The 14,793-nt window shown below is 40.9% G+C and overlaps 1 protein-coding gene across 3 annotated transcripts in view; it reads left to right on the plus strand.

Moving 5' to 3' along the window:
• The first annotated feature begins 265 nt into the window (after positions 1-265).
• The window catches only part of SH3D19 (SH3 domain containing 19), an 87,095-nt gene continuing 72,567 nt past the window's right edge, over positions 266-14,793 (plus strand). For 2 of the 3 annotated variants that reach the window (XM_051790581.1, XM_051790579.1), the window contains exon 1: positions 266-594. Coding sequence is in view for 2 of the 3 variants with exons in the window: in XM_051790579.1 (XP_051646539.1) it covers positions 477-594 (118 nt within the window). In the remaining variant the exon portion in view is untranslated. Of the gene's footprint in view, positions 595-2,241; positions 2,921-14,793 lie in introns of those variants that run through there. The other variant, XM_051790580.1, reaches the window with a different exon arrangement.

The following is a 14,793-nucleotide window of genomic DNA, read 5'->3' on the forward strand; positions in this document are numbered from 1 at the left end:
CCATAAAGAGTCTGGCGCCATCATCTTGGCACCTCCTCGCCCTCGTCGTGAGGGGAGGCAGACCTCGCACCCGCTCGCCGCAAGCCCCTTCCTCCCCTTAGCAGGAGGCCGCCCGGGCTCACCCCGCCCCGCTCGGTGCCGGCAGTGGCCGTCCCGGCCCGTCCCCACGAGGTGCCCGCGGCCGCAGAGCTGCTGCCCGGCGGCGGCCGCCAGGTACCTCCCCCCGCCACCGCCTCCTCCGCCCCCTTTTGTGGCGGTGCCAGGCGGCCGCCGGGTTTCCTGCTGACGCCGGAGAGCCGCGGATGGGCAGGAAAGGCCGCCCCTGCTCCCGCCTCGCCCCGCTCTCCCGGCCGGCAGAGGCGCGGAGCGGTGTCCGGGAGCAGCGCGGCTGAGAGGGCGCAGGTGCGGGGCGGGCCCGGGGGCCGGGCGGCCGCGCCGAGGAGAGGGCATCGGTCATGGCAGCCCCCGCTTCCTAAATGCTGCCGGCCGCCCCTCCGCCGCCGATGGCCGAAGCCTGGAGGCTGGAGGAGGACGAGGAGGAGCTGCGGGAGCTCGGCAGGAGGCACCGGAGGGTCGCGCTGAGCTCGGCGGCAGGTGAGGGGCTGGGGCGCGGCGGGCCGTGGCGTCGCTTGCTTTGGGCTGGCCCTGGCCCGCTCCCCGGGTCTGGATTCCTGTCGGGGGCTGGGCGGCGTTGGCGCTGCCGCCCCGAGGTGTGCCGGCCCCGGTGGCCTCGCCCGAGGTCAGCTCCGTTCAGCTCAGGTGCATCCGAGCCCAAGCGTGTGCCCGCGGGCCGTCCTCCCGAGGCGCAGCCCCAGAGCTGCTCCTGCTCCTGCTCCGAGCTGATCATGGAGTCATAGGGTGGTTTGAGTTGGATGGGGGCCTTGAAGATGATCTAGTTCCAACCTCCCTGCCATGGGTAGGGACACCTTCAAACTGGACCGGGTTGCTCCGAGCACCATCCAACCTGGCCTTGAGCACCTCCTTAAGCAGGTGCAGGGATGGGGCATCCACAGCTTCCATGGGCAACCTGTTCAGTGTCTCGCCACGCTGATGCTAACCTGGGCATGTGCTGGCCACCACAGACATGTCCAGTTGCATAGACTGCCCTATCAGGAGATTAAATGCCGATTTTTCTTCAAAGTACCAAGGTGGAGGAAGCTCTTATCAACGCTGTTTACATGTAGCCATTTCTATGTAGGTATGGACAGCAGGCCCTGGCAGACAGAAGGCAGGAATTGGTGCATACAAGAAGGCATGGAGCTTGGGAGTGAGCAGATTGATATGTATTTATAGAGAGACCTGGAGGTCGCAGCAAGCTTTTATTTGAAATAGTGAACTGCAGTGGATCCTGGCAGCAATTGAAAGTATTTAATTCAGACTTTATTGTTGATTGAGGGGCAACACACGTGTCACTTTTCTGTAGTCACTGAGGTGAGAACACAGCATTTATTTTTCTGTCAGTGTAAACTTCCCTCCAGAATGAATAATTTTCCTAAAGTCTGTTTCAAGGTAAAGTCTCAGCCACACTGCATAGTTAAAATTGAATTCCAAATATTCCAATTTTTAATAATTAGGATTCAACTGTAGCAATATAGCACCTTCTACAATTTGGGTGGTTTTGCATCCATTTCAGCAACAAGAAATTGAGTGTCCCTTTGTAGATGACAAAAACACAGCAACTTGAGGGATCACAGCGGAAAACTTGGAACAGGCAGGTGCTGTGGCTTCCAGTGACCCAAGTTATGTCACTGCCTATCTGGGCAGGTGGAGGATTAGCAGGACCTTATTGAAACCATTGTGGTTTGGAATGTGTGCAGGGTTTCACCTTGTCTGGGGTAGAGTGCAAAAAAACCCAGTGTTGGTTCCTGTATGGTTTCCACTATAGTTTGTGCTGCTGGTTATGGTACCTGTTTTCTAAAGTTGTTTCTTTCGGAGGTTTTTATTAGCAGAAAACACAGAGTTGGTTCTACAGTTTATATATGTATATAACCTTTGCCGCCTTCTTGTGGAACAAAGCTTGTTCCCAGAGTTTGTCTTTGGCACAATGCAATAATCAGTAATGAAAGACTCGTATTCCTTTTTCAGTTTTTATTAGTGTTTTGTCCTGACAACCACCCTTGGAAATGGGCCGGCACTTTATGTTTACTTTACTAGTGTAAAGTATGTGTGAATGAATAGCATTCTGCTTTAGCTGTCTCGCCTTCTTTCCATCTGTTTGCAAGACTACACACTGGGAAAACAGCACAAGGACTCCTAGCAGAGTATTCTCAAGGCATCCGTGAAGAATATCATCCAAGGTGGATGAGTTTGCTGTTCTTCCCTTACTTGGCCTTTATTTACATACTTTTATTTACAAACCTATTGAAAATAAGAAGTGGGGTTTTTTTGCATGTAATGTGCGGTTACACTGCCAGGATGGTAATATAAATAGGTGTTAAATAAGCCTGCTAGATATTTTTTATAGGGTTTAAGCAATGTAGTTGCACCTTAGCAGACCGCCAATTTAAGCAGTTCAGTCTATTAAACTAATTGTGAATGCAAGCAACTTAAAATTTCTGGTATGTTCAGCTTATACATGAAAATGCATATGGGGGTTGGTCATCTTTGTCCTGCACGTGCAAGGCACATACGCAAAGTGGTACTCGAAAGGTGAAAGTTCACAAACGCTTCTGACTTACTAAACACTCAGGCATGTAATTAGCATTGTTTTATTGGACAACCAGAGCACAGGAGGCTCTGGAACGAAGAAGTAGTATTTTCCCTTGAAGCTAGTCACAGTTGTAGTATGCCTCATGTTGTAGAATGAAGCCAGCTAAGCTAATCTAACAGCTTGCTGCTGCTCTGGAGGTGTGATCTCCATTGTGGATGTGCACTTCTGCTCTCTCTTGTGTGTCAGCTCTGCTGCTTGTCCAACCTGCTGGTGAGTGAAGCTGTGGCTTGGTGGCAGCCTGGGCTGATCTACTGGGTGGCTGCTGAGGCCTCTCTTGGAGACCTTGTGCTTGCTAGAACCTGCACCAACCTGTTCTGGTGCATTGGCCAAGCAGTGGGATATTTTTGTAGCTCTCTTCAGTGGATGGGAGCCTGCTGATTCAGCTCACTGGAATGGTTTTGCACAGGTTTGGATGAATGTTGAAGCTGGCACAAGGGAAAGAGTAGGAACATGCAGCTGGAGGGAGGTAAGAGGCTATGCCAGCCAGAAGTTAGTTTGGCTTAGGTTGCTGTACAACTGCAGCCTGAGAGCTGTTAGAGACTTACACATGGATTTTTTATTTTGTTCACTGGGGGGTTGACGTGTTTGGGTTTTTTTCTGCATTGAGTTGGGGGCCTTTAGTTTAATGCTTGCTTAAGCACTAGGCAAGTGCCAGAGCTGATGGTAAAGCGGGGATTGAAAACTTGGAGAGGTGGGCAGATGAGATGGTCAGAATCAATATTATCCATGGGTTAGTTGTAGATAGCCCAGGTGACTTGTCTGACCGCCTGTTTTTACCACACTACATGTCATGATTCCATGTCGTGCAATTATTTTCTCTGAATTCGAGAAAGCTTTTTATTTAGTGTGTTCTGGAAAACCTGTGAGGAGATATTAAGTAGAGCAATTCGAGATTCTTCTAATGAAATGTTTTTCTGAGAAAATGCTGATTGAATGATTTTTTTTTTAATATGTATAGGTTTTTTTAATGATAGGGAGGAGAACTACGGTATATTCTTTAAAAATTGAGGAGAATAAAAGTTGCTTCCTAGGTTCGTTGAAACTGAATCATATGGTCATCTTCTGTGGGAAAGGAAGCCAGGCTTGTTGGAAACCTTTAGGGTTTTTTACTGCAATTAAATAAGTAAAATAATGTGATCAGTTTCTCCCTCCCTTGTGGCATATTTCTGTCACATACATTATTGTTCTGGAAAGTAATAGAGACCATAGGATGTTTACTGATTTTTTTTTTTATTAGAATGTTAGTATTTTTATTTAGTTTGTTTTTAATAAAGTGGAAACAAAAAGTTCCAAACAAACCAGAACAACAACAACAACAAACCCCACTAAAATCCTGTTTTTCCATAGACTTACAGGCTCTCTCCAGGCTAACTTAGAGCCTTAATTATGGTGTGCTTTCCTGTTTTCACTAACTTTTTATTCTATGACTACTGCCTAAAATAAGCAGACTTGCAGGAAAGTTTATAGTGAATATAGTAAATTTTAGTTATGAAATGCATCGGTTAATTATGTGTCCTTACTGCTGCATTAGGGCTTAGTGCCCCAATATTCTGAAGTTATCTAAAGTGCACAAGACATTTTTAACATATTCAGTATCTGCATTATTTCACTTTGAATTCTGAGCAGTGTTCCCTGAGAAAGTATAGCCCATTATGGATGTGGATTTCTTTACTCAAAAATAAAATGAAATTGCCAAATATAGAAGCCAATAATCAAATTTATTTGAGTTGATAGTGAAGACCTATTGTGATTTGTACTTTAATGTGTGGTAAAAGTACATGTGGTCAATAATACAAGGAAAGGCTTTGATTTAATTTAATATTGCTCTGTTTTATTTATCACAAATGCTTGTCTGTGGTTTGTTCCAACACAAATTTTGCATATGAGTTTTGCTATGCTGATTAAAACATCTCTGGGTTGTGTTTTGTTGTAGGGTTTTTTTTCCCCTCTTCCTCTATTTCCATTTCTCCATAGTATTTCACATGTTTCCTGGAACCTTTTCAACTCTAGTGGGCAATTTTAGGTTATGAGTGAAATCATCAGTTCTTGGTTCATTGACCGACTGAGTGCTTTGGGGGTTTTTTTTGCCAAAACAAGATCTGGTTCAGAGTTGGATCAATTCTTTCTGCTCCCACAACTCCCACATCAAACTGGTGCTGACTTGTTTTGAAGCTGAGAACAATGAGCTGTGTCCAGTATAGCAAATTAGGGTTGAATATGTCACTGCTCAGCATGCTGAGAGGTTATGGGGGTACATTTGTATAGTGTGTCTGGTGAAATTCAGTGAACATTAATTTGCAGGCATCATGGATTTTTAACTGATAAATGAAGAATCTAGTACAAGAATGCTCAGCAGTTGTTCTCATCTTAATGCAAAAATACGTGTTTGAGCTTAAGAAGTAAAGAGTAAGATGGTCTGAAATTCTTCACAAAATTCTTAAGTCTGAGACTGTTTCAGTGGTGATGTCCTTTAAGATTCACTGGATCATAACAAGAACAGCTCAACCTTAGTCCTTCCCAAGGGGCACAGTGACCCTGGAGCAGAGATAAAGCATAATTAGGAAAAGGGTGATTCTAAGAGTTCGTTGCTTAACTAAATCTTATATTTTAGAAGTGGAAAGATCTGCATCTTGCAGAACAGATGTCAGCATTGTTCAGCTGGAAACTTCTTTGCATGCCTGTGTCCTTCAGTGCTGATCTGAGCATTGTTCTGTTTGTCCACACCGAGTATAACCATTTATCCTCTTTTATTCAGAGAAGAAAAAAAAATCCCAATAGAGTAGATCACCTGTCTTAAATAAATTCATATAGTCTACCTGTGATCTGCTACTCTGTCCATGTGTATGCAAGAAGCCCTTAAAGAAAGGGCTGACAGGAGCATTGGGGGAGGATGTGCCACTATTAATTTCATTTATTTATTTATTGAATCATTTGCCTCACAATAGTAGAGTTGATTACCAGCTGAGCATCTCTTCCCTCTTCCTCCTAGGATTCAGTCTGTTTTGTTTTGGTAGTCCCAATGCAAACTCAAAGACTTCACTACTCAAAGACTTCACTTTTAATAACTGCTTCAGGCACCACCACAGTAAAATATTTAAAATCTAAAGAGCACAAAATATGTAATTCTTCTGTAATAATCTCTGACTGGTGCTGGGATGTTGTATCATGTAAGTATTGAGAGGATTACCTGATCGGGCATTTTCCATATCTCACTGAAGTTAGTGCACACATTTCCACTATATTTCATAGTCTTTGACTGTAGCTTGCTTGAGGTAAATATAAATATTAACTAAAGCTTTTCTGGAAGTTGACTAACATAGCTTATATATGGAAATTCCCCAACATTGAAATTCGAGTGTACTGTCAGTGACAAGAAAAAAACCTGCTTGCAGTCACTCGGCCAAGAGTGTAGACTAAACCCCAAAGAATGTTGTGTCCTCTGAAGAAACAAGCCTTCTAAAAATGAAAGCTGCTCTAAGGAAAATAACTGAATACATTCTGATAGTCAACAGTGTCATTTACTAGCCAAGGAAACTGTAGAAGGACAACTGATAATAATAAGTATTATTATTAAGTGATGAAACAAACTTTCTCATTTAGGTTATAGCCAAAGCAAGGCCCAGAAATGTATCATTGCTTAAGGAGAGGTAGTTTGTAGCCAGAGAATGACCTATTATGATTGCCCAAAGATCATGCTGTTACCTGTGTTGAAAGCAATAATTTCCTGTCAAGGCAACAAATGATAAGTCAGGGTTGTTGCATAAAGAATAGGGATAGGCAGCAAAGGGCAAAATGAGTCATAACCTCATTTTACAGAAGTGGTTGTTGTTTACAGATGGGAAAAATTAATATTTATAAATAAATTTGTCAATATTTGCTTTTGACCATGTAGCCCTTGTTGTCCTGCAATGGTTTCTTTCATATGATGTGCAAGAGACCAATCCACACACACGAGTCGAGGTATTTGATTTATTCACAGTGCAGCACAGAAATGCACAAAGCCAGCACACCAATTATCAAACCTTTTCACTATTTATACATTTTAGCAAGTGAAGGCATTAGTGTTTAGTGGCTCTAAGTTACATAGTTCTCTCATGAATTAGTATTCTATTTCTATTGGTTAAATGACTCTCTTGTTCTTATGCTAATTAGTCCACATGCTAAATCTTCTTTTGAGTAGATGAGTTTCTTGAGTCAGTGGCTGTGAGTCGGTGGTCCTGATCTCCCCCTGCCACAATTACCTTTTACTTAGTTAGCACGTTAGATTGATGAGTTGGCTTGCTTTGTTCCTCCTAATCTGGTTCCTGCTGGCCTTATCTTGGACATTCTGCCAAGTGTCCTTGCAGTCTATCAGTTCAGCATTCCACTGTGATTGTTTCTCAAGTTTTGTACTCCTAAATTCCTCCTTTTTTTTTCTTTTTCTACAGCTGCAATTACTGAAGCAAGTTAAGCTGCAATTACTGAGATGTTAAATATAATTTATCTGTTTGGAAGCCATACATCACCTTGATTTAAAATCTGTAAACAACAAAGCAGTGGTGTTGACTCTCTCTCCATGAAAAGTTGATGTAGTTTTATGTGTGTTGTTTCAGTCAGAATCTCATACAATTTGTGCCATATGAAATTCTATTTTTATAGCACTAAAGTAACTTGACATAAACTTCCTCTCTTGATGCTTATTGTCTATAATTAAATACAGCACTTTACATTTAGCATGGTCTAGTTTCTTTGCTTTGATGATTTTGTGTTTGTGACCATGGAAGTGCTGGCTGGAGGGGAGCTCTGGGGTCACCTAGTCCAGCCTCCTTCTTGAAGCAGGCCTGTTGCTAAGGCTAGATCCATCCAACCAAGGCTTTTTCTAGCTGTGTCTTGGAAGGTCATCCAAAAGAGGGTCATCCAAAAGGTGTAACATGCTTCAGCCCTGCACTAACTCCTAATGAAAGAGTTTTTACTCACATTCAACCTGAACCTTCCAAGGCACAATTACGACAACACCCATTGCAATATTGTCTACTAACACCAGGAAGAGTTTGCATTTGTGATCTTTGTTGCTACCCTACAGGTAGCTGTGTGCTGTGGTTAAATAGCTCTTTTGCCACCTTTTTTCTGGAGTAAAGAAGTCTGTCCTCTTCAACCTTCTCATTGCGCAATCCTACCTTGCTTATTCAGGTTCTCAATCTATACAAAAAATGTAGTGGAAGCCTTGTTCTCATTGCTGGCCAAGATTTTTTTACTCTGCTCTTGAAAAACAGTATGAACCAAAGGTACTGAAGCATTTCAACAGCAGATTTGGGAACACAGCATATCATCTGTTGATCTGTGGTTTGTGCTTGGCAAGTATCCTTCCCTTCAGTGAAGGACAAAAATAAGTTTTGCAGGAAAGCATAGGTTTAGTGGTTGATGGCACATACCAAGAAAATTTACTTTTTTTTCTCAACATTGTATGAATTTTGAAAGACTCAGGATTTTATGTCTATTGGTATTTTTAAATTGACCATCTGAAGTAGTGCTGTTACACTAATTGCTTCAGGTGGTGTTGTAAATCTGTAGAGATTTGTATGGATTGCATGTGTTATTCTAAAAACATCGGTTTGACATTCTGACTTGAAAATTTAGAATCTTCTGACAAAAGTTAATGGAATTCTAAAAAAGATGCTTCAAAGATGAACTTAATTGGTTTATGAAGTCTTGCATGTGTTACAAATCGAATCTATCCCTACTTTCTATGGCTGTATTTGGGTGCAGCCTGAAGGGCTTCATTACAGCAAGGCTGAAAATGTTCACACTGTAGTAGAAGCTGAATGCAACAGATTTTATTGTTCATTTCCTTTCCTACTGCCTTTTTTTCCCCCCTAAGCTTTTTAAGAGATCATAGTATTTGTTGTGTGAGCGTGTTACTACATCAGTCAGCTTGTTCAGGCTTTTGGAGAAAATGTGATTGGATCAGAACATGCTAAAGATTTCAAATTATTGACATTGTCACTCCTCTAACTAAGGGCACACCCTCAGCCTTTCAGAGCTGTGATAGTAGCTCATATGTGTCCCAGTGAATAAACTGAAGAAAACCAAGAATTTTATCATTTTCATGCCCTTAGGAACATCGTACTGGGTCAGACAACAGGTTCATCCCCTCAGGTAACCTGTTTCTTACAATTGCCTACAAATGTTTTCAGGAAAGGATGCAAGAAACACCTCCTAGGATTCAGTTTTTACTTCCAAGAGAGATTCCTTCCCTTCTGCAGTCAATTTCTTAGCAAGTTCTTGGAGGCTGCATATAAAAGGCCTTGCTAAATCGTTGCCAGTGGATTTATCTTTTGCAAATTCAATTCTGTTTTTGAATCCACTTAGACTTTTGGTCTTCAAATCTTGCATGGTAGTAAGAAACGCGATTATTCTATGTAAGAAATCAGTTACTACCTTTTACCTACCTTGGTTGGTATCTTTACTGGGTATTCATTGGTTCTTGAATTGTGATGATAAATTTCTAATCTATATGCTACTTTCAATATGGTCTTGAGCATGGTGATTTACTTCCTTATAACTTAAGAAAAACAGTGCTTGAAAATTTACCTACAAAGGGATTTCTGATCCATTCTCCTTCTAGACAGAATATTGTATGCATAAGAGAGGCCATTTGATTTTTTTTTTCTTCAGTTATGGTATTTTGATTTTATTTATAAGAGAGAAGCTAAAATTAATATAACTTGTTTTCTCAAGGTGATAAACTTGTATCAGCATGCATTCCTTCTTACATTAAAACCTGAGTGCTCAGTATCACAGATCTGTTCATGAAAATTGATTCAGGTTGTGCACATCTGTGCTAAGTCATTTAAAAGAATTTTAAATGATGTTGGCTCATGCTGTTGGAGCAATGGGACATAAATGTCTAGAAACAAGCTCAGCATTTTGATAACTTTCTCATAATAAATTGCTCCATCAGTGTGCTATCTTCATTTTATGACTGCGTTGTAAATTAAGGTATAGAAACTAATAGAAACGTGGGACTTGGGATCAAATTAGAAGTTTTAAAACTCTCTCCTTCCTGCAACATAGTGAGGTGCCACAGTTTAACTGATGGCAAATGCTGTAAGCTTGGTCATTTGCCTTAAGCTGGCGAACCTTTGCAAGTATGTCTGACTTAACACCCAGTGAACTCCAGACTGGGCTGATGAAGTTCACCTGAGGCTGGACACCTGCTGTAGTCTACCACGGCCATTGTTTAGGCAGGTAGAGACAGTGCTTGGAAAAGTGTCACTGCCAGCATGGAACACGTGGCACTGAATGATGAGATGGGATAATGTTGTAGACCTCACGTATTCAGCACTCACGGGCCTAACTTCACGATGACAAAATCTGTTTTTTCTGTGCTGGTGTGCAAAGCTTGCTGTAGATCACCAATATCATCTCTGGGAAATGCATTGTAGCAGTTGCCACAACATCAGGCACACTTCATTTCTCTAATTACTGTCCACTGGCTTGATGTTGGTGGTTCCGTTATCAAGAATTACTTAATTGAGGTGTGTCTTTGATATTTTGGCACCATAGCAATGTAGAGGTACTTATTAGTGTATTTACAGAAATCGGATGCCTCTGACAGGATCTGTAGGCCTTTTTGGTGAGTGCACAGAAGTGGGGAGAGGTCTAGGAGCACATGGGAGAAGAGGTATTTCTCCAAAGTACCAAAGAATCGCAACCATTTCTGCCAGCATTACAAGAGTGCCCAGAAACTCTGGGCTTATCTGTGGTAAATACAGGATTCTTTGTTTTGAGCGTTTTTGGATGCTTATAGCTTTGCCATCCTTTTGCTTGGTCATTTTAAGTTGCCATATGATTTCTGAAGCCTCTCATTGAACAGTATGGAAGCTGCTTTGTGTTACCATGAATAACAACTGAATGGATGGATTTGTGTTTAGAAGACTGATGACAAGATGCACTAGTCCCATGTCAGGGCTAAAAGCGGCTAAAAAATTACTTTTGTAATGGCTGCTTTTTCTACTCTGTATTTTTGAGAGGTTGGGAGGAGAAGGAAGTACAGTTGCCAAACATTTGAAAAAAAATGGGTGAGAAAGCTCTGTGAAATACTGTCATTTCTCAGAAGCCCAGAAGTAGGTGCAATCAGCTTTGTCTACAGTACAAGGGCCACATGTAACAAATGAAAGGTGTATGTATATGAGTGGTTGTTTAAAAGGCATTTCTTAGAATTGTGACTTACACCTTTTTTTTTGTACACAGAGAGAACTCAGCACTTTTATTATGATTTGAATATGTTTTGTAAATTGTGTTGAATTCAACCATGTTTTCAATTTTTAAATGAAAACTAATACCCCAAGCTGTGTGTTGTGAACCATGAACCGTACTTATTTTTGCTGTGCATGCTTGAACTTGCTACCAAGTGGTGTAAAAGCCCAGTGCTTCTATAAAACCCCAGGAAGGGTTGCCTGCCTCTCTTTCATCACAGCTGGTGGTGTTTCTATTCTGTGACTTGCTGTTTCCTTGTTGTCCCTCTCTTTTTTTCCCTCCTGTCTTCCCTTTTTATAAAACATTGTTATTTTCTGGTTTGGAACTTGGAAGGATATGTTTCACATAGGTTAGGCAAGTGGGCCTGTGTTAAGAAGGTAATGACACTGGTGTCCAGTGGCTGCATCTTTCTGGGCACAACAGATGTGGCTACAGAGGGATCAGATGGACTGCACAGATGGGCCTTCTGCATGGAGTGAAATCATGGTGCAAGGAATCCAGCTGTACAAAGGGACTTCTGGTCAGGCTGGTCCTTCAGGACCGAAGGGCACACGTATGCAGATTTACACGCACATGTTAGGCCAGTAAAGGACTCTGAGGTACCTTGAAGGGGATTTGGTAGTTGTTTAACACTTACCTTGAAGTAGATGTGGATAAACTCTTCGCACACCTCAGTAAAATGTCTTCAGAATGCCAGGTGACTCACTACTTAAAAATTTGAATGCTGATCACTACATTATTTAATAGTATGGATTAAAACATTACTTGCTTCAATAATAGGGAAGTGCTGGGCTTCCTGTTCTGTGGAATACTAGCTTAGAGTTGCACAACTTTTAAGTATGTACTCAAAGCTGATGGATGAGGGTTATCTCAGAATGCAACAATTTGTTGGTATATGACAACATTATTAAACAAATCAATGTATTGCGCCTTCACATTAACCCCTTTTATGCTGTTTCTAGATCTTTTAGTCTTTGATGATTAAAGTGCAGGAGACCATTTTGGGAGTAATCCATTTTATGGTATGCATGCAATGCATGTGAGAAGCAATTGTTACATTCAGTTTCTCAGAATTTTTCTGTTGAGCAGAATTACCAATGTCATGGAGGAAGAATATTTTGTTAATAGGCTAATTTCAAATGCACTTCCCTAGAAAATTAGTACTTGTAAAAAAATCATTGAGGTTTAAGACTGTTCTCATTAGGTGCCTTTATGTGAACTGGGTAAACAATTTGGGGATTCTTTTACCATAAATAGTGACAAAGGACTACAAAATATTCTGAGAAAAAGGTACTGAGTATTTTGGTGGTATCTTAAGAGAAGTAAATACTGTTATTTACCTGGTACATTTCTTCTTTTTTTAGAGTTGTTGGGTTTTTTATGGTTGAGTGTTTTACAATCCTTTATTTTAATATGTAATTTTCTTTCTCTCTATGTTGTTTCATCCCCCCAGTCTCCAGACTTCTGGGGGGATGAAACAACACTTCTCCAAAGTGCAGACCTATGCACGCACTTACACTCACTATAATGTCTGATTTCTAAATTGGAAGCAATATCACCTTTATTCTGTCAGTGCCTTCACGGGATAAAATAAGAAAAAAAGAAAAAAAAAAGGAATTTTCTTGGTTGTTTTAAAGCTGAATTAGTTTCCCATGATATCGAAATGGGACTATCTTCTGAATTGCTATTCAATCTAATTGCTATTGTGAATCCATGTGTCACTCACATTGAATATGACTTAACTTCTAAATGCTTAGTGCATAAGATTATACTGGAAACTTTCATTGTTGAGGTTTGCCATCTCAAGAGGAAAAACATATTGTTTCAGATTAGCAAATTCAGAAAATTTTTAATCTGGATTATCTCAGAGCATGTGCTAGCAATGCCAAGGTTGTGGGTTCAATCCCTGTATGGACCATTCACTTAAAAGCTGGACTCGATCCTTGTGGGTCCCTTCCAACTCAGAATATGGGACAGGATTGTTGGGTTGGCAAGGCAGAAGGGAAGGGTGACATTTTCAGTGTTTTACATCCAAGAATAAATGTTCTTACTATAGAGCATAATAGATGCAAAGTGTGTCTTTTGAAAGTAACAAGGTAGGGTGTGTGATTATCTGAATCGTGTACAACGAAGGGTCTTTCCACAACACCTAGTTTTGTACTGTATAATCAAGGAAATTGTTTAAATGGTGGAAATTATAGCCCCTACACTCATAGCCTCAAATTATCCTCCCTGTGGCCAGGAGTGCACATATTTAGGAAACTGTTGTTCAACAGAAAAAGAATCCAAAACAAATGCCCTATGGAGAACGTAAAGAAAATTATTCTTTTTGTTATTTTTAGAAAGCCTTTTATCATTATTATCTTAATCATTCCATAGCAATATTTCTCTGTGGACATCTTCAGTCTCCTAGCATGGAAGGTGACCCTAATTTGTGTGCTAAGGGGGATGTTGTGACAGGGAAGTGTACCTACACACAGGTGTTCAAAGCTGGAGGCTCTTTTGCAGCTGGATGTGCTGGTCCTCAAGCAGAGCAAACCCCTGAAGAGCAAAGTAATTGAATAAATTTGGGTCTTGCATGTAGTGTATGAATGTTTATAAGATGGTCTGTTAATACAGTGTCAGAAGCACAAGCTTATTCACACATGTCTAACTGTAAGACTGAACTCTGTGGTCTAGCTGAGGAATATGCAGAATTATGCTAAATGTCTGACTTGGGAAGAGAAAGAGTACAGTGCTCTTGAAAGATAATTTCCTTTTACTGGCGATGCTAGCAACAACAGAGAAATATTTTTTAGAAATGTAGATCTGATATTTCTGGAATGCATAGAGAAGAACGTAGTTAGTGGTTATAAATTTTTTGTCTATCAAAAAGTTGAGTCAATTAGTATTTTCCTCATGAAAGTATCAAAAAAATTAAGTAGCAGGGCTTGTCCAGAGTAGCTTCTGCTGTGATTTTGGTGATGTGCAAATACCCATGTCTGCTTGTACCCACCGTACATAATTTAAGAATTACATTGCACTGATCAACTGGGAGATCTTTCATGAAGATGTGGGGATTTTTACTTTCAGGGGTTACTAATTTCTTGAAAAAAGAGCTTTAGAAACAACTGTATCCTGAATTTCCTTCTTAAACAACTGTGGTAAAAGGCACAAGTGTGATAACATGTATATACTGGGTGTATTTGATTGCTTGTATACTTTGTCATCTATGGCTTGAGAACAAACCTGGTTGCCAGTTTGGTCTAGGTTCTTACAGCATGAACTTTTTTGAGAAGTGGTGAGACCTCACACAGTCTGTTTCCTTTCTCTTTTGTTTCTGCATCAGCCCCTTCTTACACTGGCACACAGGTTCACACTGATGCAGGCACACTTTTGCTGTTGCAATGCAGGAGTAATGTGGGAGCAAGAATGAGGGTGTAGAAATTCAGTCACAAAAACAAATCAACAGTAAATGTAGCACTGGCAAATGTGACCTCTGCTGTCCAGTAAATTCCTTTTTTCACTTATATGTTGTACAAGTGCACAAAAGGCTTTACAGGTGATCATAATTTATATTTAATCTCTTTAGCAAGTAAAAGAATATAGTCTTTGGATAATTGTATGCTTTACGGTGGTCAGTAGGTTTCAAAGTTAAATACTCTAATGCAGAGGTTCAGTGTGTTCTCAGGTATGTGTTGGGGTCTGCCTTCAACCATACTTTAGAGGGGGCAGAAAAAAGCATTACTCCAAGTATGAAAAACTACAGGAATGTTTTGTGCTTGCAGACTCAGTTACTGTTTAGCATTAAAACTGACAGACTTGTATCGTTTCATAGGGGGGAATTATAAAGTTTTTTCCCCTGC

This window comes from Manacus candei, unplaced genomic scaffold, assembly GCF_025592945.1.
Source record: "Manacus candei isolate 608988 ecotype Guabito, Panama unplaced genomic scaffold, ASM2559294v1 h1tg000028l, whole genome shotgun sequence".
Lineage (NCBI taxonomy): Eukaryota > Metazoa > Chordata > Aves > Passeriformes > Pipridae > Manacus > Manacus candei.